General features: G+C 43.1%; 1 protein-coding gene across 2 annotated transcripts in view; it reads right to left on the minus strand.

Moving 5' to 3' along the window:
• Positions 1-22,544, minus strand: part of CADPS2 (calcium dependent secretion activator 2) — a 357,625-nt gene extending 335,081 nt beyond the window's left edge. For both annotated transcript variants that reach the window (XM_044422997.1, XM_044422995.1), the window contains exon 1: positions 22,194-22,544. In XM_044422997.1, the coding sequence (XP_044278932.1) occupies positions 22,194-22,544 (351 nt within the window). The remainder of the gene's footprint in view (positions 1-22,193) is intronic.
• Between the last annotated feature and the right edge of the window lie 1,925 nt (positions 22,545-24,469).

Raw genomic sequence — 24,469 nt, forward strand, 5'->3', positions numbered from 1 at the left:
CGTCCATATATGCCCAGCCGCCCCTTGAGATCAGCAGGAGAGGCCCTCCTCCGGGAGCCCTCAGTGAAGGAAATTAGGAGGGTGGCTACTCGGAGGAGGGCTTTCTCAGCGGTGGCGCCTAAGTTATGGAATGCGCTCCCCAGAGAGGTCCGCCTGGCGCCGTCGTTATTTGTTTTTCGGCGCCAGGCGAAGACCTTTTTATTTAAGCAACATTTTAAATGTTAATATTATTGAATTTTATTTGGCCAGGGCAGCTCATTTTATTTTACTGTATATATTTTAATTGTTATTGTTTTAATGTATTTTGTATTTGATGTTGTAAGCCGCCCCGAGGCCTTGGCAAGGGGTGGCATAGAAATGTTTTAATAAATAAAAATAAATAAATAAAAATCTTCTATCCATGAAATTGTGAAAAAAATGTATATGTACAGTAAATAGTGTTTGCTATTATCTATAGTTTCAAGCATCTGCTGGGAGATTCAGAACCAGCCCCATGGATATGGGAGTCTTGCTGAATATAAATTAAAAATTATTTGACCTGTTATTTGCCTTAACAAAACAGACTTCTACTACAGATCATCAGCCCTTGCAAATAGGGGTACTTAGGCAACTGCCATTTTATGAAGTCCTTTCTCCAATTTTAATTCACCCTTGACAGATGCCCTCTAGGCAGTTATCACTGCCTCTTTGATCTTTCAATAGAACATGTACTGCCAGTCCTTGCAGCAATGGACATGGAACCCTGCTTCCCAATGTCACCACATCAGCATTTACTTGGAAGAACTGCAAATTAAGAGAGTGAGAACTTGGCACAACATCTGTTTAAAATAAATATGTTGATATTCATTTGTTTGAAATCAAATTGCTTAAGTAAATATTTCAATCTCTCCAAACATGTGAGATACAGCTATAAATACTCTGTTTCAAGTACTCTGAATTCCCTCCTCTGTCTATCACTTCTTCAGCATTTAGAGAATGTCTTGAGGAATATGCAGTTTTAAACATAGCACTTAAACTCCTGGTGCAAAACTTTCAGAAAACTGATAATTTAACACAAGAAGTAGCTAGAATTTACAAATAACTTACCCCAGTTTACCGTAAGACTGAACTGAATAGTGAGGGAAGCCAAAAAGCTTTTTACTCCAATTTTGAACACCTAGATTAATATTAGGCAGCATAGTGTCCACCAAATGCTTGGGATTACAAGTTCCATTAGCGCCAGCCAGCATGGCCAATAGCAAAGGCTTGTGCCAGGTTCCTACTCCTGGAGTACAGAATCTAATTATGTAACCATTTCCCAAGAGTAATTTGTAAAGACGTACTCTGGATACAAGTGCTTTGAACAATCACTGCAGCTAAACCCAGACTATTCCATACTGGGAGGGGAAAAGCACCCTGAACCAAATGAACGAGAATACACCTTGTCTTGATACTCTATAGCAGATTTCTAAAACTTGTGTAGTTCATCTCCAAAAAAAACCACACACTAAGCCAAGCCTTCATAAACATGCACAGGGAGGTTCCAAAAAGGAAGTTTTGCCTTCTTTCAAAACTGGCTGGATGGTTCCAATCACCAACTTAGAAATGGAGTTCTAGCAATGCCAGGGCTCTGAAAATCAAGCAATGGCAGCCAGCAGCTTTTCTGTACAAACAAATAAAATAAAGTAAATGAGAAACCACAATGTAGAAACTTCTGCACAAGGATCAGATGTTGATAATTATAAATGAGCATAATCAAAGCTAACCCAGGTGTCAAAGCTGTTTGGTTCCTCCAATTATTTATAGATAATAAACCAGTGATGAACTAATACACATAAATCTTTGTTGTTTTTCTTTTGTTTCATACACATTTATGCAACATGACAAAGAGGATCTCAAAATGATGGAGAAGAGGTATGGGCCAAAATAACACTCGACATGGCCCTTAAACTTAAGAGATTTTCAGTCGTAATTTGATGAATAAGAGAAAGATACACTGCTATAGCTCCTGATGAAAGAGAACATTCAATGTTTTCCACATTCTGATTGAATTTTCTTCATCTTGTGGGCTGAATTTCTGTTTTAGCCAATGTTCAGTTATATAATGGTGGCTGCTGCAGTTTTATAGCACTGTCCAAGTGTACACATGAAATAACTTCATTTTTATTTATGGCTAGTGCCTCAAAAGCCCTTTGGACTCTCAAGCAAACAAGGCTCCTAAGAGCTAGTCCATGACATCAAGAGTTATCTATTGTTGTGGCCAGCCATAGCTCCCTTTTGTCAGAGAGCTTGATGAGCAATTGCTCAGGATTGTTTCCTGGTAAAAAATGCAGCTGTTTTTTAATATCACATTAAGTGATGTGATAATTAGCTTACTTATTAGCAGCATCAGGAATGTTTGTGGATAGACATTCTTAATAATGCAGTTGTCACTGGAACACTCAAAAGTTTCCACCATATCTGTGGCCTTTAGCTGACCTAATAAAGATATTGCCCGAATATTTTGGAATTTTAATTACAGCTAACGCTGATAACTTTGCTTTTCTCAACCCTTTTGTACAGGTACTCCACTTTGATTTCTTTTTTCTTTTTTTTTAAGAACTGTATATGTAACTCCATCTAAAAAAGAGAAAGCAAGCAGCCAAAGGACTTGAAAGCCATTAATCATATGTGCAATTATAGCTATGCATGAGCAAACTGAAGCAACAGATACATGTTTGCTTCCTAGTGTATCAGAGAGACGCAGGCTGAGCGACATTAAAAAAGTATAATAAAAGTGAAATCCTAATATAATTCTTGTCTTAAGTTGGTGCTTGATCTATGGCCATGTGCTACCTGGGAAAGGTAGATGTACGGCAGAAGTGATGAACTTTTTCAAATCAAGGACCAAATGATATTTTGGAGCTCTTCAGGACATATTCCAGTGGCGGGCATGGTCAAAACTACCAGCATATTTTAGTTTAAAGCTTTTGTTGCCAATAACTTGGCATTAGGAGAGACCTTTTTGTGCAAATAACCAAGCAACTGCTTGGCAGGGCAAAGGATGTAAACATTTAGGGAGCTCCAGAGGATTAGATTTGGACCCCAGGTGGGATAGATTGAGCCCAGAGATCTGAGATTCAATATCCTTGCTGTTACATTTTAATGTATTTATAATACATCATGTATACAGAATATAGACTAAAATAAAACTTGCTTTAGAGATCCTAGTGCAGACATAGTCCAAAAAACAACAAGCAGAGCTATTCCTTTTGCAAGACAATTAGTAAGGAGATGGTAAACGCCAATATTAAATTTTGAATGCTCAATACATATTTTATATCCAAAAAAGTAGCAATAGAGCAATTTTATGATGGTGAGAAGAAATCCTTTGGTCCCCTGCCATGAGGTCTTTGAATCTGTAATTCAAAAATTAATGAAGAGATTGAGGATACAGTAGACACTAGCTGAGTGTTCAACTGAGCAACAAGACAGATAATTATGATTTGCCTAAAAATGCCTAAAGCAACGTCATTTGCTTCTTTATTCTCTTCTTCAAATAAAGCATTAGACATCCAGACGTTATGTGCACAGTTTACGGTGAGTTTCTTTGAAGCTGGTGCAGCATGGTGGTTAAGGGAATGAGCTGTACTGAGAAGGCGACCTCAGTCGCATTCTCTGGCCCATCTCCAATGTTTTTCCTACTTGGACCCACTGAAATGAATGGGAGTCAAGATCCACCAACACTGGATGCACCATCTAATGGGCCATTCTCGCCCAGCATCACTGTGGGCCACACAATTTGCAACATGGAGTTGTTAACAGCACTAGCCTGGGAGAGCTGAGAATTACTGAAACAACACATCTGAAGACCTATGGGAATAATGTAGAATGGAGATGGTCACATTCCCTTGGAGTAAACTGTCAGTGACTCCTCTCCTTCTGCAACTTCACTTTCTTCCCTACCAGGTTTGCAGAGTCTGATTTGCTTCTAGAAGTCAATTTTACCTACTATAAACTTGCATTCCTTTCTTGCCCACTACTTGAAGTCCAGACTGCTGTCTGGAATACTTATCAATCTCTCTCATCAATAACATTTAGAAGATTTACAGTGTATAAGACAAGTACATAATGTGCAGCCAAGAAATGGGAAGACTGAGACTTGGAAGGCTAAAGATGAAGAAACTAGAAAAGATAATCAAGTGTAAGAATGTTTCACTGAAAACCAAGGCCAAGGTCAGCCACATCATTGTATGTCTGGGTGTAAAAGTTGGACAGTGAAGAAAGCTGGCAAGAATAAAACAGATGTGTTTGAAGCTGCTGAAGGACAGCTTTGCAAATTGCCTGGACTGACAGAAAGACAAACAAGTGGGTCTTTGTCCTGGAAGCAAAAAATGAAAAAACTGAAGCTGCTGGACTTCATGAAAGGCATGTCATGAGAAGACAAGACTCATTGGAAAAGGCGATCATGCTAGAGAAAGTTGAAGGCAGAAGAAGAATGGAAAGCAAAAATGAAAAAGCAAAAATGGAAAGCAAGTTGAAGGCAGAAGAAGAATGGAAAGATGAACTATAACATGGATTGATTCTATAAATTCCATTGGTTCCACAGCTTTAGGTTCGCAAGAGTTCGCAAAAAGGCAGGACATTTTGAAGGGCATTCATTCATAGGGTCACTGTAAGTTGGAAACTACTTGATGGCACATAACAACGATATAATATAGAAGCCTGCAATTATCTGTGCTAGCAGCATCACAGATTTATGCAATCTAAAATTGCTTGGTATTACAAAGATCTAAGAAACTACTGAAATGCAGATATGATATACTGGCTTGCAAATGATCAGCTGTTTTGGTTTTAATTAAACCGACAAGGAACTAAACTGATTAAGCATGATGAAAACCATCTTTCCTAATACAGGCAAAACATCTAGAACATAAGTTGACTGTACCAAGATTTTTTTTATTTTTGTGGGGTGGGGAGGCTGGATGAATTGCCTTTTGTAACGCGTGCATCCATGTTCGTGCACCAAAGGAGAAAAAGTGAGTAAATAGTGTTCTATTTAACTATTTCTAGACTCCCCCCATCTAAACAAGCAAATACATTTTATTCAACACTGAACAGCAATTTAGACTAGAACGATGTTCTTCTCCAGAGTGCCCAAAGGCCACTGGAAGTTCCCGATACCTCAAGTGTATCTCTCTCCCTGCATCTTACACAAGGACCCTTCAACAATTTCAGTAATTCCTGGGGTAAGGGGGATGGGTTAGGGTTAGGGCTGGGCTGCCACTGATGCAAGTGGTCTTTCGCCCTTGCCAAGCTTGCAGTGTCTAATGTGCTCACCTTGACTGGGCTCAGTATATCTGGTTCAGTCTTGTTTGTCTTAAACTGGCTGTTTGCTATAAACTGGAAGTCCTTGCCCAGATATGACCCAGTTGGATAACGTTGGTTTCCCCTCTGAGCCCCAGGAAACCACAGAATGGCACACCCCACAGTCCATGGCTAGTTGCTCCTATCTTCCCTCCCCTTCACCTTACAGCTTACAAGTCCTCAAGTCTCCTTTGGTGGCCCAGATCAAAGCAGCCAGATCATTGCCAAAGCAACCAGCAAGGCAAAAGTAGACAGCTACAGAAATGTGCGTGTGAATAAATGAGAGTGAGGAAGAGAGTTCCCTGTACTTCCTCATCAAAAATCATAAAAATGTTGAAAGCCACTGGGCCCAGGACTGAATCCTGCGGTACCCCACTTGTTACTGCTCCCCAGTTAAGGTATCACTGATGAGCATTCTTTGCGTCTGACTCTGTAGCCAACTGTGGATGCGCCTGGAAGTTCTTCATCTAGCCCAGTTTTGGCTTCTCTGTTAATCAGGAGATTATGGGACGTATCGTCTAAAGCTTTGCTGAAGTCAAGATATATTATGTCCACTGCATTCCCACAGACTATCAGGGAGCTTACTCAATCAAAAAAATTGAATCAGATTAGTCTGGCAGGATTTCCTCTTTAGAAACCCCCATCTCTTCCCTCTGTCTTTTATTTTGGCTATATCTAAAGAAGGCTTTTTTGTTGCTTTTTAGTATCTCTCGCTAGCTGGCCTTCTTTCCCTTTCCTATGTATGTCCTTTTTTGTTTTCTGATCATCTCTAAACTTTTTGTGAAACCACGTGGGCTTCTTCTCTTGTCTTCTACCTGTTGTTGTTGTTGTTGTTGTAATTGTTTGTAATTGTGCCTTTTGGATTTTCTTTTTTTAAAAATTCCTACCCATCTTGGATTCCTTTTCTCATTAGAGTCACTTGCCATGGAACTTTACTTATCAATATTCTGAGTTTATTAAAAGTAACTTTCCTGAAATCCAGGGTACATGTTTGGCAACATTTGGCTTTTGCTTCCTTTAGAATCAAGAATTCAAGAATGGCATCATCACTTTCCCCAGAGTTCGTGTAACTGCCTTTTTGTCCACTAGGTCTTCCTTGACCTTTTGTCCACTGGGTCAAGGATATTCATTCCTCTTGTTCCCTCTCCTTCTGCTAAAGGACATTATCAGCAACACACATTAGGAATCTCTTGGAGGGGCCCTGTTGGGCAGAATTTGTCTCCCAACAAATATCCATAAAAGTCCCCGATAACGGCCACATCTTGCCTCCTTGAAACACTGACAATTTGCTTCTCAAAAGTTTCATCCTCATCTTCTACTTGGCTGACCAGTAAGAAAGTTTAATGCCCTCCTGATAACCTTCTTCACGCTGCGGCCAATTCCAATCTTTGTAAAGATGCAACCTATCCCTTGCCATCAGTCCATCTTCCAGGAAGTGTAGCCCATGGTCTCAGCATCTGAATCTCTCATGCCAACATCACCTTCATAGCCAGGCATTCACTTGGACTATTTTTCTTTCCCTGTCTATTCCTCTTCCTAGAACCAGAAGGATTGATGAAGTCCTCAAAGTTCTTGACCTTCCTCCCTAAAGCTTCAAAGTCTGAGGTGATGTCTTCAAAGCTCCACATGGCAGTGTCATAAGGAGGAAGGGATACATGTCAATGAGCTGTACGAGTCTTAGCACTTTTTCAATTACATCAGCAATCTGTCCTCCAGGGAGAGAGCATACCTGATGAGTCCATAGGTCCTCCTGACATACAGGCGTTTCCATCCCATGCAACAGAGAGTCTCCCACAACTATGTAACACTCTTCTCTTTTTGTCCTTGCAAGCCTTGGTATCATTGCCACTGGTTAGTTGACCTTTAACCTCTTGTTCAGTGTTGTCAGGATGACTTGTAGTTCTCCCAATGCAGGCTCTCCTCTAGTCTCATCTCTGAGTAACTGAAAGCAGTTCCACAGTTCCACTGCTTCCACTGGCGCAGAGTGTCTTCTAGTTTTTCTCATTCTTCTGCATCTCACTCTCATCCTTTTCCAGGGAGTTTCCTCATTTCCCCTTACTTCAGGATTCTCCTCTTCTGCCTCAGCTTGCTGTTGCACATCTAGCTTCTCATTAGAGTCACTCTTAACTGTTGTAGTTCTACTGCTCGGTTTAAAAAACTCTTCATCTTCTTGTATTACCTTGAGGGTGGGGTGGGCACTCACTTCTTTAGTGCTCTCACCTTTTCTTCAGCAACTTGATGTTGATTTTCAAAATGCAGAGACTGTTTGCTCACTGTACCCACTCAGCAAGTGAAATGCAGTTCATGGCACATGGCAAGATAATACAACTCCCATTGCTTAAGAGACTATATGATGTTGATAAACTCACTAGGCAAGTGGGGAAAAAAACTTTCAAAAATGCAGGCCTTTGAAATAAGCCCGGAAGTGTTGTGGACACTCCACCCCAATTTGTCCTCTCCCTGACTTATGAAATAGTATTGCAGGAGCTTCCATCCAAACTGACCTCCAGCCTGCATGCCCACGCACATTCTTCAAATGCCTTCTAAGAGCTGAACAACAGTCCCCTTCCTGCTTCACTACCATTCATCTGTGAACTTCCTGGTAATCAGAAAAAGATCACAGAAAAGGCAAAGTAATATATGAAAGCAGGACCCACAGGCCAGAATGTGCCTTTCCAGCAACAGTCTCTCATCACAAAAGCTGGGATACTATTCCTGTTCCTACATTTAAATCTCACTACTGCTGGCTGTGCTACGTATTTCTTCCACGAAAGAACATATGGCCACTTTCTTAGACTTGATGTTTACAATAAAATAAAATGCACTACACTGGGATTTAAGAAGTCTGACACCACACCTTTAATTGCCAGCCAAAAGGTTTGACGTAAAACTCCATAAAACTAATTAGTTTCTGCTGGCTCTGTTCTCCCCACCCGCCTGCTTCCACTGTTTCCAATAGTGACAAGTGATACCAAGTACCAAACAGTTCAGGTTATACTAGCAACTATGGGAGACTTCTTGCAAATGCTACGACTTGCTTGCTTGGTTTTAGAAAAGGTTACTGTGCAAAGTATCACAGGATAGCCACAAAGTTGCATTTCTTTGTAGATAAATTCAGAGATGTAACATAATGTAAATGTCTTAAGTTTGGCTACTGTGCTAGCTCCCAAATCTACATCACTGGGTGTAAGGAATGTCTCAGATATTTCTTACTTGTTTTCTCTCAAAACACATGGTGGAAGTATAGCTGGGATTGTGTTCACGAAATTGAAAGTTTCAGATTCTTTTCCTACATCAATGGCTAGAAACAGCTGTTGTTCTGCTTTCACCTGACAACAGAACTCCAGTGCTCACATAATGATCAAGAAAGAAATACAACTGGTATCTGAGTAAAGATTTATCAAAGTTTTATCAAATGATCAGAGTTGGCACTCAGTGCTGATATGACACAAAATCATTGAGTGCACGGTTCAATCGTGGCCAAATGCTTCTGCCAAAAGTTTTCAAAAACATGGGAAAAAATAAAATGAACTGACATCACCATGACCTGTATAGTAAAGAAATTTTGCCAGCATATATTGATGAAATATGTGAAGATATTTCCTGGCCAAGCTCACATTGTCTTGCTTCAAAAAATCAATAGCAAGGCCTTAACTCAAACATGTTGGTAAAACATATACTCAGACTAGATTCAAAGAGCAATCCAGCTATTATACCTTTTATCTCACCATCTCGCTGGTCCTTGAGCAGCACTGCAGCTTTGCCCAGCCCTGCCTCTGGGCTACACAGGCAGGGGTGTCCCCAAAGGGGACATGCACATTTGGGATGCTGTGAGGGTGAGGGTGCTTCTTATTCCCCCCTCACTTGCCCCTTGGTTGTATCTGCTAATGTGGGTGTATGCTTGGGACTGTGCCGGGGAGGGAGGCTATGGGGCCCAGTGGGGAGGCTGTGGGGATCCAATCAGGAGAGTGGTGGGTAGAGGGAGATAGGGCACTGGGAGGAGGGCTGGCCAGGTGAGGGGGATGTGGTCCAGATAATTCTTGGCTGTGCTGTGTTCAAGTTTCCCTGATTTCTGCAGGTTTGATGGTTGCCATGCCAGCCTACATTCAGGCCTCTGGATGCTGCTCTTACATGCCAGATCTGTGCAGAATAAGACATCCTTCAGCCATGACTTAATAGTAGATGGGGCAGCCTATCTGGCAAGCATAATTAAGTCCAGGGTGGCTAAACAGGGAGGAGTTAGCCCACTCAGTTGTGCCCACAGGGGTATTTGGGCATAGACTAGAGGGTTTGGAAGTGGGGACAGGGATTGCTGTGTTCTATAAGAATTCATTGTCTTTCTCCTGTGCTGGACCCAGTAGGATAGATACAGATTACTAACCCAGTGGTATACCAACCACCCTGGAACCAATCAGTCTCCCTACCTGAGCTGACAGTGGTGGTCTTGGATGTGAAGTTGGGCATCCCTAGGCTATTGCTTCTGGGAAATTTAAGCATTTTCTTCCTACTGGACATGAGGATGCTGCTCTGAATGGGAGAACTTTGACTCATAGTCAAAGTCACTGTCAGACAACTGCCTACTGACATCTAGACTCACAGTGGCTTTTTCCCTCCCCAGTGGTGGGGGATCTGTTTAGATGGTCTACCACTGGAGGCTAATGAATCTGGTTTCCAGAGGTCTCTAGAGGGGTTTCCACCTGATGTGCACCTGTTGAAGCCCTGATTGAGTTGTGGAATACAGAAATGGCCTGGACAGTAGCCATGATCACTCCTAAACACCTTCTCTATTGCAGAGCTTGTAAGTCTCCATAGTATACCCAGAAACTCAAAGCAATGAAACAAAAAAGGAGATGACACAAATCCAGATGGAAGAAAACTCCCAGTGGATCCTGTATATTTAGAGGCAGTGGGGGAGGCAAAGAACATCTCACTACCCTTATTCAATCTTCCATTTGTTGCTCCACGGAGGTTTTTCTGGTTGTCAGGGGCCTATTACATGCTGGCTCCAAGAACATCTTAGAGACCTGCTGTAGTTCAGAGATAAAGCAGTTGAATTTGTTGAGAACACAGCATGGTCTGGTCTTATTGGATGAGCTTCAGCTGGTACACCTCAAGGATGTTGACCCGTTGCTTAGCCAGGTTCATGCAACCACCTCTGTATTGGATTCATGCCCCTCCTGGCTTATAAAAGCTAGCAAGGAAGGAGCAGCCAGCTGGGCCAGGGAGGTGATTAATGCCTCCTTAATAACTTTACCTCTTCCTTCCAAAATTCCTTTCTTGGGCAAAGTTATTGAGTTGCACACAACTCTAGACACTTCAGATGGGACTGATTAGCTGGATCCATTTGAGCCAGGGTTCAGACCCGGTTTTGGCATGGAAGCAGCCTTGGTCAACCTGTATGATAACCTATGTTTGGCAAAAGAAAGGAGGAGTGAGACCCTGGACCACATAGAGGCTTTCTATACCAGTGACCATGATATGCTTCTGGGGCAACTCTCTGAACTGGGGATGGGGGGCATGGGTTGCAATGCTTCTGCTCCTACTTGGAAGATCATTGCAGAAAGTAGTGGTACCTGGGGAATATTGTTCAACCCCTTGGAATCTTCAGCATGGAGTACCTCAGGGGTCTGTTCTGTCCTCCACACTATTTAAAGCCTTAATGAGACTTCTGAACGGGGTCATTCAGAGTTTTAGAGTACATTGCCATGAGGATATACAACTCCATTTCTCTCTATTTTACATCAGGTGAAGCTGTGGATGTGCTAAACTGGTGTCTGGTAGCAACAATGACTATATGAAGGCTGACAAACTGAAGTTCATCCAAACCAGATTAAGATGCTGTGAGTAGGTGGTTCTTCTGACCAGATGGAGGGTGTTCTCCTGTTCTGAATGGGGTTGCACTTCCCCTGAAGGAGCAAGTTTATAGCTTGTGAGTTCTCCATGGTCCACCTTTGTCACTTGAGGTTCAGGTGGCCCCAATGCCGTGGAGTCCTTCCACCAGCTTTGACCAGTCACACTACTATTGGAAAAGCATAACCTGGTTTCAATAATCAGTGCTATGGTGATGTCTAAATTGGATTATTGAAATATACATTATGTGGAGCTGCCCTTGAAAACTGTCCAGAAGCTGCAGGTTGTGCAGAATGAAGCAGCCAAATTAACACACAGTTCTGAACACATCAGACCAACTCTGGCCCATTTGTATTGGCAGTTTGTATGCTTCTGGGCCCAACTCAAGATACCGGTTTTAGGCTATAAAGCCTTACATGGCTTGGGACCACAATAGTTGTCAGAACACCTCTCCCAAACACAATCTACCCAGATACTATGCCCAACCTCTGGGACTTTCCTTTGAGTGCAAACTCCAGGGAAGGCTTGGAGCATGGCAACAAGGTGGACAGCTTTCTCTGTGGTAGCCCCCCATCTATTGAATGACCTCTTTACTGCAGTCCCCTTGACAGCGACCTTTTCAGCATGAGGGAAAGACAGCCCTTTTTGCTGATGCTTTTAAAACTATGCTTGCTTATCCAAGAGCTTGAAAAGATTACCTGTCTCAGGAGTTTTTCTTTTAGAGGATCATTATATGTTTCAGCTGTTTTAAATTTAATGTTTCTTTTGATAAGATTTTATATCTTTTAGTGTATTGACTCCCTTGTTTTTATGTACTGCTGTAAACTGCTCAGTGATCTTTGATTAAGGGGCAGTACAGAAATGAAATGAATGATAAAAAAGGCAGAAAGCTGTCTTTCAGAGTAGTTAGTTCCATATAAGGTTTTATAGATCATAACCAGCACTCTGAATTGTCCCAGAGACATTGTTGTAAGAATGGAGTCATGTAAATTTTCTAGAGGTAGGTTCATGAATATGTTATGCTAGTCCAAATAGGATGTAACTAAGGCATGCATAATTGCAAATATCACATCTGGAGGGCATCTGCTTTGAGAAAAATATTCTAGGATATCAAGCTGTTTCACCTAGCATGAAGAAAAAAAATGCCGCCATCCTAAAGCTGAGTCAATTCAAAATCCTTTAGTCTGTACTTGTATCTAAAGCCTAATTGGAAAAAAGTGGGGAGGGGGCTAGAAGAAGATCGTGTGACAAATGTGTGCCATCCCCAACACACACAATATTCAGGATACCTTTTGTCTAGGTCTGAAGATTACTCACACACATCCAGTTGAAGTTACATGCCATCATAAAATACATTATGAAAGTGACATGGGTCCTCTAGCCAGGTCCTCACAACCACAGATGTCTCTGCCTTATATGACTATGGGGCTCAAATGGGGGCTCACATGATCAATTGCTTCTACAAAAATCTCTTTAATGTTAGACAACTAACATGTCAGGAAGCGGAGGATCTACCCTAGCCCTCTCTCCAACATGACCATTTTATATGTGCAGGTATTTTTAATTTTAAATAGAAGAAGCCATTAAACCCATGTGAGCAGCTTAAGGTCATATTTGCCTCATAATCCAATAAGGGGGCAGACCCTTGGCATTCTGCCTATCCATAGGTATACTTCACATTACCTTGTCTTGCCTTACTCTTAATAAAGAGCTGCTGGCTTGGTTTTCCCCATCTGAAGTAGTTGGACCCATTTCGGGCAGATCTGACAACTCATGAGTCCTTTCCTCCCATGACAAGGCAACGTCTGGAAGCTTCAGCTTCTGGTTGACCACAGCTTGCCATGTGATCCAGCTGTGGACTGTTGGTTAATCTCTGCTTTCAACAAGCCAGCCTCAAGAACCACAGTTGCCTAGCTCCATGTCACACGTTTGCAGAATGGTGCCTTTGATGTCTTTTGGGAAGCAAAGGAAGGCAAAAGAGAGAGAAGATGAGTTATAAGTAGAAGTTTGGTTGAAAGAGGGGGAAAACAGGTTCTCTTTTCCTTTGGTGTATTTTTTTAAAGAGATGTGCAAAGGGGAACAGTTAAGGAAAAAAATTGAGTAGGATATGAGAAAAATATTTAAAAGGAAAGATAAAGAAGAACTGTTTTGGGAAAGAACTTTCTGAGGTATTGAAGACCGTTCTTCTTGACTGAGGGAAATGGCGGAAGCAACTCCCTTCTATAGGGGCAGCAGGTCAGGGGAGTTTCCCTGGCAACAGTTTCCATGCACGCTCAGGGCCCATATGCGTGCTGCAGAGAGGCCACGAAGAAGAACCACAGTTTGAAGTAGTTGGTTCATTTTGAGGCATCATGTTAATCATACTCTGTCAGACTTGACAACATGACAAACTGCAGTTAAGTGAAAGTGCAGTTAAATAAAGTGAATGTGTAAACAGAAACTTCAGAACTCTTTTTTCTGGCCACGCAGAAGAAGAAAGGATCAGGTTCGTGCATGTTACACTAAACTGTGGCTTAACCTTAAAGTTTTTTTCCATTAATTTTTAAATTGTGCAATACAAACCCTGCATAAACCACACATTTAAAAAAGGAATAAAACTTAAGCATGAGAATGTTTGAATAAAATGTAAAAAGATCCATAGATCCAAAGATCTAACAGAAAATAGTGTAGATTTCAACAAATAGAACCCAGATATCCATATATTAATTGATTTGTAAGTCATGTGTAAAGGCCACCTGTTGAAAAAGTATTTCATTAAATTTTCCACCAATTGTGTTATCGCAAGGTGGCTGTTTATCTTTTCCAGTGTTCTAACATTAGTATTTTACCTGTCAAAAATGGTGGAAAATCTATACTGACCTTGCATTAAATTCCAAGAGATGAGTGGGTAATTCAAAAGAATATGCATATCCTTAAACATTAAAGAACTTTCCATCACAGATTTATCACACTTATTGCCTCCTCCCAAAAGCAAGCTGTCATTTGGTATTGCCAAAACCTATGGAGAAGCATTAGCAGCTTTTCCCTCCAAACAATTGGCTAATTTAATTAAAATCTTATCAAAAAGAGGTCATAAAATTCTGTATATGCAAAATTGTTTTTGCTGAATTAAGTACATTCCAAAATGCATGACCTTCTGCAACACAGATAATAATGGATCACTGCACTGATTGTGCATGATGAGGTGCTCCAGTTCCATATCTGGTTCATACCCTGTGTATCATATTTATTCATGAAGAATAAATATTTTATCATATTATTACATTGCACTTATATCCTACCTTCTCCCTCTTGTGAGGCATCCAAAGCAGCTCATATAGCTCCACTTTATCCTCATAACAACAACCCTGTGAGGTCAGTTAGGCTGAGATAAGTGACTGGCCCAGAGTCACCTATGAACTTCATGGCTGAGTGGGGCTTATAACCTGGATTCCAAGGTCTCCAGTCCAACACTAACAACCACACTGGCTCTTTATGGACATGAATCGTAACTGTATTCATGTCAATGTAACTGCCAATGTAACTGTTCAGCTTCAGTCAAGACTTCCAATAGTGCAGGTAGTTCTGAAAGTGTAAAAGCAACAGGACCAAACTTGGAGTCTAACTTACATTGCACACATGTATATATTTCTATTCTGTACATTTAGCACAGAAGCAGGAAATGGGAGAAAATTATCATCAGGACCAACAAACTGATGGGCCAGTCACAGACTCTCAGCCCAACCTACCTCACAGGGTTGTTGTTGTGGGGATAAGATGGAGTAGGAGATGTAAGCTGCCTTGAGCCCTTTGTAGGAAAAAGGCAGGATATAAATCACAATATGAATAAATAAATAAATAAAAAATCAGCCTCTTTGTCTTAGTCCCCTCTGCACAAAAAAAAAAAAAAATATCTTCCCAGTTTTTAAATATAGATTGCCTCATAGTTTTTCATATGAAGCAATTGACTTGAAAGTATATGGCATAATCTTCTAGCTGCCACAACAAAAGGGGCACATTATCTGTTCTAGTGTAATGAGAGCCCCAAAGAAAACCATTTGGGAAGAGGAGCCAAAAAGGAAGATTCCAGAATGGACCAAGGACAGAACATTAAGTAGAAAAGACTGAAATCTTGAGCATGTAAACAAATGGACCAAATGGCTTAAAGGTCAAGAAGTCCACATCTAGCCTCTTAGACCAAAAGCTGCATACTTTTCAAGAATGGATTGGAACCCCATCAAAACTTATGAATTAAAACATGAAGCTTCTAGAATTTTTTGCCAGATATAATCAAAAGAATATCACTGAACACATAAACTGCTTTAACCTGAAGTATGGATACAGACCATGAATCATATGTTCTTTTATTACCTGTTTTCATATGTCACCCACAGTACTATGTTTCTCTGGATACCACAGGAATAATTATCAGTTCTGTGAGAAAAAAAGCAAATGGAAGCTCTCCTCTGAATGAAATGAAGGTACCAAGACTCAGATCTTGTTTCTCCTGTTCAGTGTTAGGGACATTAATTTGCAAGTTACTAATTTGCTGATGGAAGCATGAATAGCAGCAATATTCTGCCTTAAATTCTTTTGCAGATTAGATTGCTAGTTTCTTGAAACTCCATTCCCCCACCCCTTTAAAATAATCATAAAATGGTCTGGCTCAACAAACAGATGAGATGGAGGAAATGTCCAAATATACCCAACAGTAGGGTATGCAATACTTTGTCACGATACATAAATTTTCAAATTAACCTTATCTATATTGTATTTGCAGACTTGTCCTCAAATAAGAATGAAACTCATCAGAAAGTAGTAGTTAAGCCAGTCACAATGCAAATTATTTAACTATAATGAACAACTGGTCTGATCAGCTGTGGCAACTACCATTTCAAAACAAATGTCACATTTAGTAGGCCTGTTTGTTGATAGTTCTAAGGAGTGCTGACCTCATTTTGTATCTAATGGAAACTGAATAAATGCTCATCACATCTAAAAACAATTAGAATTCATTAACAAAACCTGGCTCATAAAAGTAAGTGCTGTGATCCCACAGAAGGGATTTGGTTAAGCTTTTAAAAAGATAAATAGAAAAAATATTCTGTCAAAAATGTGTTTTCTTTTAGAATAAGATTTTAGCTTGATGCATCATTTCCATTGCACTCCCTACTGAATAATCCGCATATGTAAAAGCAGCTCATTTCATCACATCGGAAAGACATTTATCAAGAGTCAGAAACAAAGGCTCACAAAGGCAGTTATCAGGTTGCTGGGTGGTGACCAGAAATGGCACTTAGTCCATGTATTTTCCTGGAGTCTCCAGCCTGCTGCCCAGGACCACCAATATACCCACAGACACCACTCTTGGTTGCTGCCCATTTCCCTGCAGCTCCTGATTTTTGTTCAAGGTTTTAATGAATTGTTAACTGGGAAGGTTGTATGCTGCCAAGAAAGCACTGCTTTCCAGCACCTTCTTGGATTCAAGAAAAGTGTTCAGATTTTGGAACTCAGATCCCAGCTCTGGATTTAGGTTTTCAGGCAGGTTACCTTTGCTTTAATGTCTCCAGTTTTGCCTTCTGAGAACTGAGTGCCTCGTGATCGGGCATACCTGTCATGACTGAATGGGCAAGCCCCTCCTTCCAAGGCAGTCATTTTTTTCAAAGTGCCTGTGATACTCTCAAAATTTCAAGTGTGCTCACAAATCCAAAAAGTCCAGGCTTCATTGGGCGTTTGCTCCACATGATTTGCAATGGGATGGAGTGGTAGAATGGGACCGTACCCACTGGTCCATTGCGTATAGCAAGGGGGCAGAGCCTCTGAAGGCCAAATCCAATTTTGGAGAAGCTCTTGCAGGTGAAGTTCCAGTGACATGCAGGGCCAAAGGCAAAAAGGGTGAGGCAGAAGGGGTGAGGCCACAAGGTCTGCCATATATCAGCCCCAAACTCTCCCTGCCAGTCATGAAGCCTTGGATAGCCAGTCTTGACTGTACCTACTGTCGGCTTGAGCCGGTTATCCACTCATTTGCTCTCAGGTGGGACTGGAAAAGGGATATGTGTAAGCATGCCAGATGCTTCTTTCACAGGTCTGTAAAGTTCACAATCCAAGAGCAGGAAAGTTCTATTTCTGCAGGCCTAAACATTCCATATGGCAGAATTCTGTCTGTATCATTTCAAGCGGCAGATGTACTGGTGGGGGATGGAGACAGAAAAACTGCATCTGTGAAAGCTTTTCTCATGCAAAGTCCCTGCCACAGAAAAGTTAGCATGTCAGAGAAAAGGCTGGGTCTTATCCTAAGAGGACCTTTTGATCATAAAGATTTTTCTGGGCCAGGCTTAGTTTTGGCAATAAAAACTGAGGCAGAGCACTAAGAAGCTTCTTACAGTGCAGGCAGAACAGTTAAACTATAGTCAGACTTCAAGTATTAATGAAATTTCTGCAGTAATGGCACTAACTTTTTCCCCCCGAAGTCTGAGTTTCCTTTTGGTAGTAGTATATCACACTATATATGGCCCAATGGAAACAGAAATCAACAAGCAAAACTTGTATATAGTCTAGTACACAGGAGGAATGAAAAACATAATATTGGATGATTAAAAGGATGCAATCCACATGTGCCTTGCTGCCAGGGGAGCACAAATGCCATTGCTGGATATTATAACCACCACCTCCCTCCTTTCATCTTCCAGCCCCTCACCCTGTGGCTGCTCCCCCCACTTGCTCAGCCTGTCTTCACCCCGTCTCCATCCCTCCTCCACCCCGCTCTATCTCCTTAACTGCCTACTGCATTGCTCTCACCGTTGCCCGCTCTGCAGGATGGCTGAACTCTCCGAAGAGCCACACTGGCTGGAATGGCTCTTCAGAGAAGAGGCTAGACACAACTGTCTGGCTCCGAGGGGTTCTTCCTTAGAGTTACCTGCTGGGGAGGCAGTGTCCCTGGAGATTGCTCAGGGTACAGGTGACTCCCCCAGAGCCATCCCTTAGAATCAGGCCCTTGAGCATGAGCACCTCTTTGAAGAACCACAGCAGCCCCTTTTGCAGCCAACACAGATTTTCAGGGAGTTTGGCTGCCTGCTGGCTCACTCTGAAAGACTTTATAGAGCTGGGGGTAGCAAGCATGCAATTAATTCACCAGTTCCCTTGCTCAGTGGCCTGAGGGCAGGGTTTCACCCTGCCTCAGTGGAGGGCCTGAAATGTAATAGCAGCTAGCATGTTTAACATCCTGGAATTCCTACAGATGTGCTTAAAACCATCTATGTTCAAATTATACAACTTCAGATTTGCAAGATGTGAATTCTATTTGTTGTTTTTGTAAACAAAGTGATTTTAAATGTAACTTATTCAGAGTTAATGAAATCTATTTTTAATTGTTTTAGGATTTGCAGGATGGAAAAGCTATCTTTTTGAACTGTTTGCTGTTTATTAGATTATGAGTATACACATATAAGTAGGAGCACTGTATAGATAAGTGGTGTGTGTGGGAGGGAGAAATCAGCAATATATAAATTTAAAAGTGAGAAATTTTTGAAGAATGAGGTTCACATATGAGTTAGCAGCCCCTACAACTTACACTGGGGTATATAAAACCACACAGCAGCTACTACATAAACCTAAAACACTGAATACCAATATTAACCAGCTTTGCTCTTACAACACAGATTTGGGACGTTTGCCATTTTTCTGTAGTGCAACACAGTGACAAGCAGTCTCCTTGTTCAATTCATTTAAAATTATTTGCTTGCACAAAATCTAGGTACTTAAGGCTGCCATCCTATTCCCACCGATTTGTTTTTCGGCACCAGGCTAAGATCTTTTTATTAAAAACTTATTTTAAGTGTTAATTTATTATGTAGGATTTTAAAAAAATTTTAAGCCGAGATGCACCGGGTTTTAATATTTTTAGTGTATAAATTTTTGTATGATTTTGTTTGTTTGTTTTTGTTGTGAGCCTCCCCGAGGCTTTGTTGCAATGGGAGCGGCATAGAAATGTTTTAAATAAATAAATAAATAAATTACCACTTACCTGGGAGTTAGCCCTGTTGAATTCAGTGGGCTTACTCCTGATTAGATGTGTATAGGATTGCTCTGACAATCATGTCAAACAGATTCTCATGGGTTTACTAGGGTTTTTAAGAGCCAAACTGCAATCAGAATAAGTAAAGCATTCCATTTTTTACTAAAAACCACGAAGGTTTCACAGAACATAAAAACACGTCTTAGTACTTGCAGTTAAGCAAGATTAATGACCACAGCTCTGAGCTTCTGTTGCAGACACAATGCCACTGCAAGATAGAAATTAATGTGTTCATACCAAATATAAGTGCCCAAAGCAAATTAAATATGGGTTCATTAATTACAGTATACAGAGCCTGTCACTTCTGAATAATGATTACAGGTACTATTTAGCATTTGAGGTAAGATGTCAAATGTTTTTCACCCAACACCCATCATTTAGTCTGATCTCCAGGGGCTAATTCTACCACAAAATTTTAATTGCTTCATCAAACAATGCTCTCTGTTGGCCTCATGGTTTCTCTTATCATTTACATTTCCCCCCTCAGTAGCACATTATCTGTCATCACAAGCCTAGCAGAAAAATAAAAGAGAAGTTGAGAGGAATACAGCACTGTATTAGCTGGGCAGAAAAGGAGGAAAGGACATATATGTTAAGTCACTTTGAGGGTAACTTTTGGTAGACTTTGTTTGAAATGGAAAGGAAGAGCAGTCTTTGTTCTGATGCATCCAAAGGCTCAAGATGACTTTCAAGACCCCTCAAAAACAGCTGAGCGAAAAGGCTTGTCCACAATACCCCAAGAGTACACCCTTGAACAACAATTTGCCAGGTAGGATGGGCAAAGTTTCCTTCCTTCAAATGGATCCCCCCACCCAATGACATGTTTTTAGAATGTGGAGGAATTTACATGGAAAATGCTAGGTCAGAACTGGCGTGTGTGTGAACAGCTCTACCAAAGTCTAACAACTGAGCCAATCTAACATGGGAAATCGCCTTCAAAGCATTTCTCCATTTAGCTGAGTATTGCCTGTGCTGATGGACCGTGGATCTCCAGGCTTTCATGCAGAAGCCTTTCCCAGCCCTATCTGGAGAACCCGGGGCCAAATAGTGGAGGCTTGCATGGAAAGCACAGGATCTACCATTGAGCTATGGCCCGTCTCCCAAGCACCTTCTGCATTTATGACCAGATGGAGAAATGCTTCCAGAGAAGATGTTCCATGTTTGAAAAACATTATTCTGGAGACCAGAATTACATTTGTATCTTATCTTAAACAGTAAGTGGAATTCAGTTTAATCTGAGAAATGGGGCTTGGGAGAGGAACCTACCTAAGAGATCTGAAGCCCTCTAGATAAGCAACAAACCATTAGGAAGTTTTAAAGACAGCCTGCTCCCTGTTCTTGTAGGTAACAAAATATCACGTACAACATATTACTACTAGAAAAGGCTACATCTGAACAGGCTATTTTGAACTCTTTCCCCAATAATGATACACTAGTCAGATACAATTTTGTTTCATTTTATTAGACAGTCAATAGCTTCATTTCATTGGCTAGCTGTCTCTTAGGGCATAGCTTCACAAGGGACCCAAACAAAATGGATGTCTGCTGTCTGAAGCAATTTCTGCTCTATTATTTCCTCTCCGCAGACCTGTTTTCAGCCACCTGCCTTCCAAAGGAAACTATCACTTTCAGTGTATAGGGAGTTTTTAAAGTAGAAAATAAACAAATATATTCTTTGTATTATTATGTAATCAAGCATTCGGGGGTTCTAGCTAATAGGTTGCACCCAATGTATCCACTAAGGGTACAATCCTATTCATACTTAGACCACCCCAGAAAGTCCTATACTGTAAGCATGAATAGGACTGCACCCTAACTTAAGTCTCATTCCTTTCAATGGGTCTACTTGAAGCTGAACGAAGCTTAGGTACTTCCCCAAACGTTTGAGTTGCTGCTACCTTGGGAAACTAGTACAACAACCCGAACCTAATTACATAACTTTTAAGCGGCAATCTCACGCACCACTTCCTTGTGAGTAAGTAAGCCCTGATTTTAGCCTGCATTAACTGGCGGTGCCTGTTCCCACCCTTGTACCCAGTACCCTCACACTCACCACATTCGTCCCAAAGCCTCTGAGGTTGCCACCCTATTCACTGACGTATGAAAAATAAACCTGACCTCAGGGCTTACTTCTGAGCAGATACGCACAGAACTGCAAGCTACACAAACTATTCCTTCCTGAATTGCGGTCTCCTGGCGTGGCGTGTTTTGGTCGCCCCCCCCCCCCTTTCTTTTAAGAAACGCTGTTAGGCTGCAACCCTGTCGCCACTTCGCTGGGAGCAAGCCCCACTGAAGCCAGCGGGATTTACTTCTGGGTAGACAGAAACAGGATCCCATCCAGAAACCACTAGGATGGAAACGAGCCCAGGTTACACCTGTGAGCCTCCAGAACTGCGTTTGCTGCCCGAGGAACGGCGGCTGGTTAGTTCTAACTACAAAAGAGCCGCTTCAACCTGTTGCAGTGCGAGAGGAGGAAAGAGCGGCAGCCGGGCTGGCTGCAGGGCGACGACTGGCACGGGCATTTCCCACCTCCAGGGAGGCGGAGAGTTTACTTCGCTGCCCTCGCCTTGCGCGGGTGACCCACCAATCCACTCTGTCCGGTTGCAGCGCGTAAGGGGCGCTCCTGAACGACCGGGAGAAGGATCCCGGGCGGGCCTCGGAACCTGCCGGCCGGTTCTACCCGCCGCGGAAGTTACTGGGGAACCGGTACTTCGTAGCGCGGCCCACAAGCTCTCCGCGAGGCCGGGCGCAGCGATGGCGATGCCAGGAGGGGCTGGGACTACCAGTTGCATGCCCTTAACTTGCCCCCGAGATGGGAAGTGCGAGGGGAAGCTCACGGGCAGAGCGCCGAGGCCAGCCGGACAGCCCTGCTGCGCGAGCCCCCTTGCAAAACAAACTGCGGCGAAGAGGCGGAGCGGGACGCCCGTGCGCGCCCTGCGGCCGAGGGAGCCGCGCCGCCACTCACCTTCTGCTGCCGCCGGGCCATGTCCGTGGGCTGCTTGGCGTTGAAGGGGTACGCGATGCACCTCGCGATGAAGGCGTAGAGCTGCAGCCGGAGCCGCTTCTCGGTCTCCTCCCGCTGCATCCGCTCCTGCTCGTCCCTGCCTTCGCTGCGCACCGAAGGGCTGGGGCTGGCCGGTCTGGCAGCCGCGCCGCCGCCGCTGCCCGGGCGCCCGGCTTCGCGATGCGCGGCTGCGGCCGGGAGGGATCGCTGGGAGCTGCTGGCGAGCGCGCAGCCGCCCGTCGCCAGCACATCCCGTCTCTCTTCTTCCAGCAGCTCCTCGGACTCTTCCTCGCTGGAGGACGGGTCGAGCATGGTGGCCCGGCGCGGCTCGCCGTTCGCCCTCCGTGGCCGTTCGGAGGAATGCGCGGGGAAAACAACGCCGCGGAGGCGCCAGAGCCGCGCCGCGCACCTTTCCGGACACGTCGAGCTGGTTTCCTACAACCGAGCCAGCGTTGACGGCTGCCGGGAGGGGCGGAGTTTGCCAAAAGGGGTCGAGCTTGGGCACTGCTTCGATCGGCTCCTATCACAGCCCGGACTGGCCTGCCGCTTCTCCCGTCGCCAGAGAGCGAAGCGGCGGCTCCGCCTCGTGAAGCGCCGCGGCGGCGCGGCACACAGGTGGGAAACCTGTAGCGCCCACAACAAGCAACACGTGGAGTGGAATGCTAATCGTGACTCTGGGCGAGCGAGCGAGCGAGCGAGCGCCCGCCTCTCCTCGCCTCGCCTCGCCTCGCCTCTCCTCCGCCTTCGCTGCTGCTGAAGCGGCTGAGCCGAGCAGGAACCCAGCGCTGCGTCCTGACCTTTCGCTTTCCTTTGGCCATTGCGGCGTCCGCTTCCCCGCTATCGCCTTTCTTCGGTTCCTGCGCTATTCGCGAAAACAGCGAGAAGTCTTTCCACAGAGTCTCAGCCAGGGGCACCGCTAGGTATCGAGACGATCCGGGGGCTCAGGCCAACAGGATCGGGGGGGGGGGGGCAGAGATTTACATATGCAGATTTACATATGCTCTAAAATCTGTGGATCTTTAAAGGATCTTGTTCTAATGAACGGCCTATTTCTAAAAAAAAGGGGAGGATTTATGGACAGGAGAAAAGAGGGAATTTGATTTCAGAAATAATAATTCAAGTTGGGTAAATGGGGTGAAACACTTGTAGGTAATAAGCTAGCTAATGGGGCGGGTGTACATATGTAACAGACATCAAGGCCCCTGCCCCTTGATTTTATCAAGAGTCCATGGGCAGCAGGGTGGCAGGACAGCTTCCCAGAGATTTGATTCTGCAAATGAACAATGCAGAGCTCCAGCCCTGCTGAGCCAGCTCCTGGTAACTGCTCTGGCCTCAGCAGTTGCCATTCACAAAACATTCTTGGGGGAGGACATACACATCCCAACCTGGCATGATAAACACCTTGTCTTTGAACAAAACAGAAGACACAGCCGAATCTCTCCAGCAGCCGAACTTCAGCAATTTCAGATTGAAATTAATCTTTGAAATTCCATAGGAACCAATTGTGCACAATTGCAACTGTGTGTTTTGTGTTGTTCAATAGCAACATTTTGTGAATGGCAGCTGTTCAGGTGATCTTTGCTGTTCTCTCTCCCTGCCACAACCCAGCATTAAACATCCAGTTCAAAGTTAACAGTTCATTTAAAAGCTTATGTCAGAATAAATTTGTTAAACAAGAAGTGCTGTGCACTTTGAAGATGGTCAAGCTTACAGTGGCCTAAAATTCTCAAAACTGAAGTCTAGTCATTTGACAAACTAAAATTCAATTCATCAAATGCATGAAGTATTATCTTCATTCATTGAGATTCTAGAGGTGCATAGGGGCAAGTGTAAGGCAGTCCAATATTAAATTCAAGAGGGATTCCAAGCAAGGTCTTCCCTACTTTTAGGCAGAGACACAGCTGCCCCGGGTGGCAGATGTCGAAGGAACGGGTATAGACAGAGAAGTGTGTATATATCATTGCAGCCTGTAATATACCACTAAACTAACCTTCTGTTCCCAGTTGCAGTGGAGAATGCTTTCCCAGTTCCAGGGCTGAAGTAAAATCCAACTATCAACTTGGTCAGTTTTAGTATGTGAAATGGGATCATATCAGAGAATCACAGCATAGCAGAGATGGAAGGGGCCTACAGGGCCATCAAGTCCAACCCCCTGCTTAATGCAAGACTCCCTGACAGATGGCTGTCCAATTGCATCTTCAATGCCTTCAGTGTGGGAGAGCACACAAACTCCTTAG

Source organism: Varanus komodoensis, unplaced genomic scaffold (assembly GCF_004798865.1).
Source record: "Varanus komodoensis strain SLA01 unplaced genomic scaffold, ASM479886v1 scaffold13_1, whole genome shotgun sequence".
Lineage (NCBI taxonomy): Eukaryota > Metazoa > Chordata > Lepidosauria > Squamata > Varanidae > Varanus > Varanus komodoensis.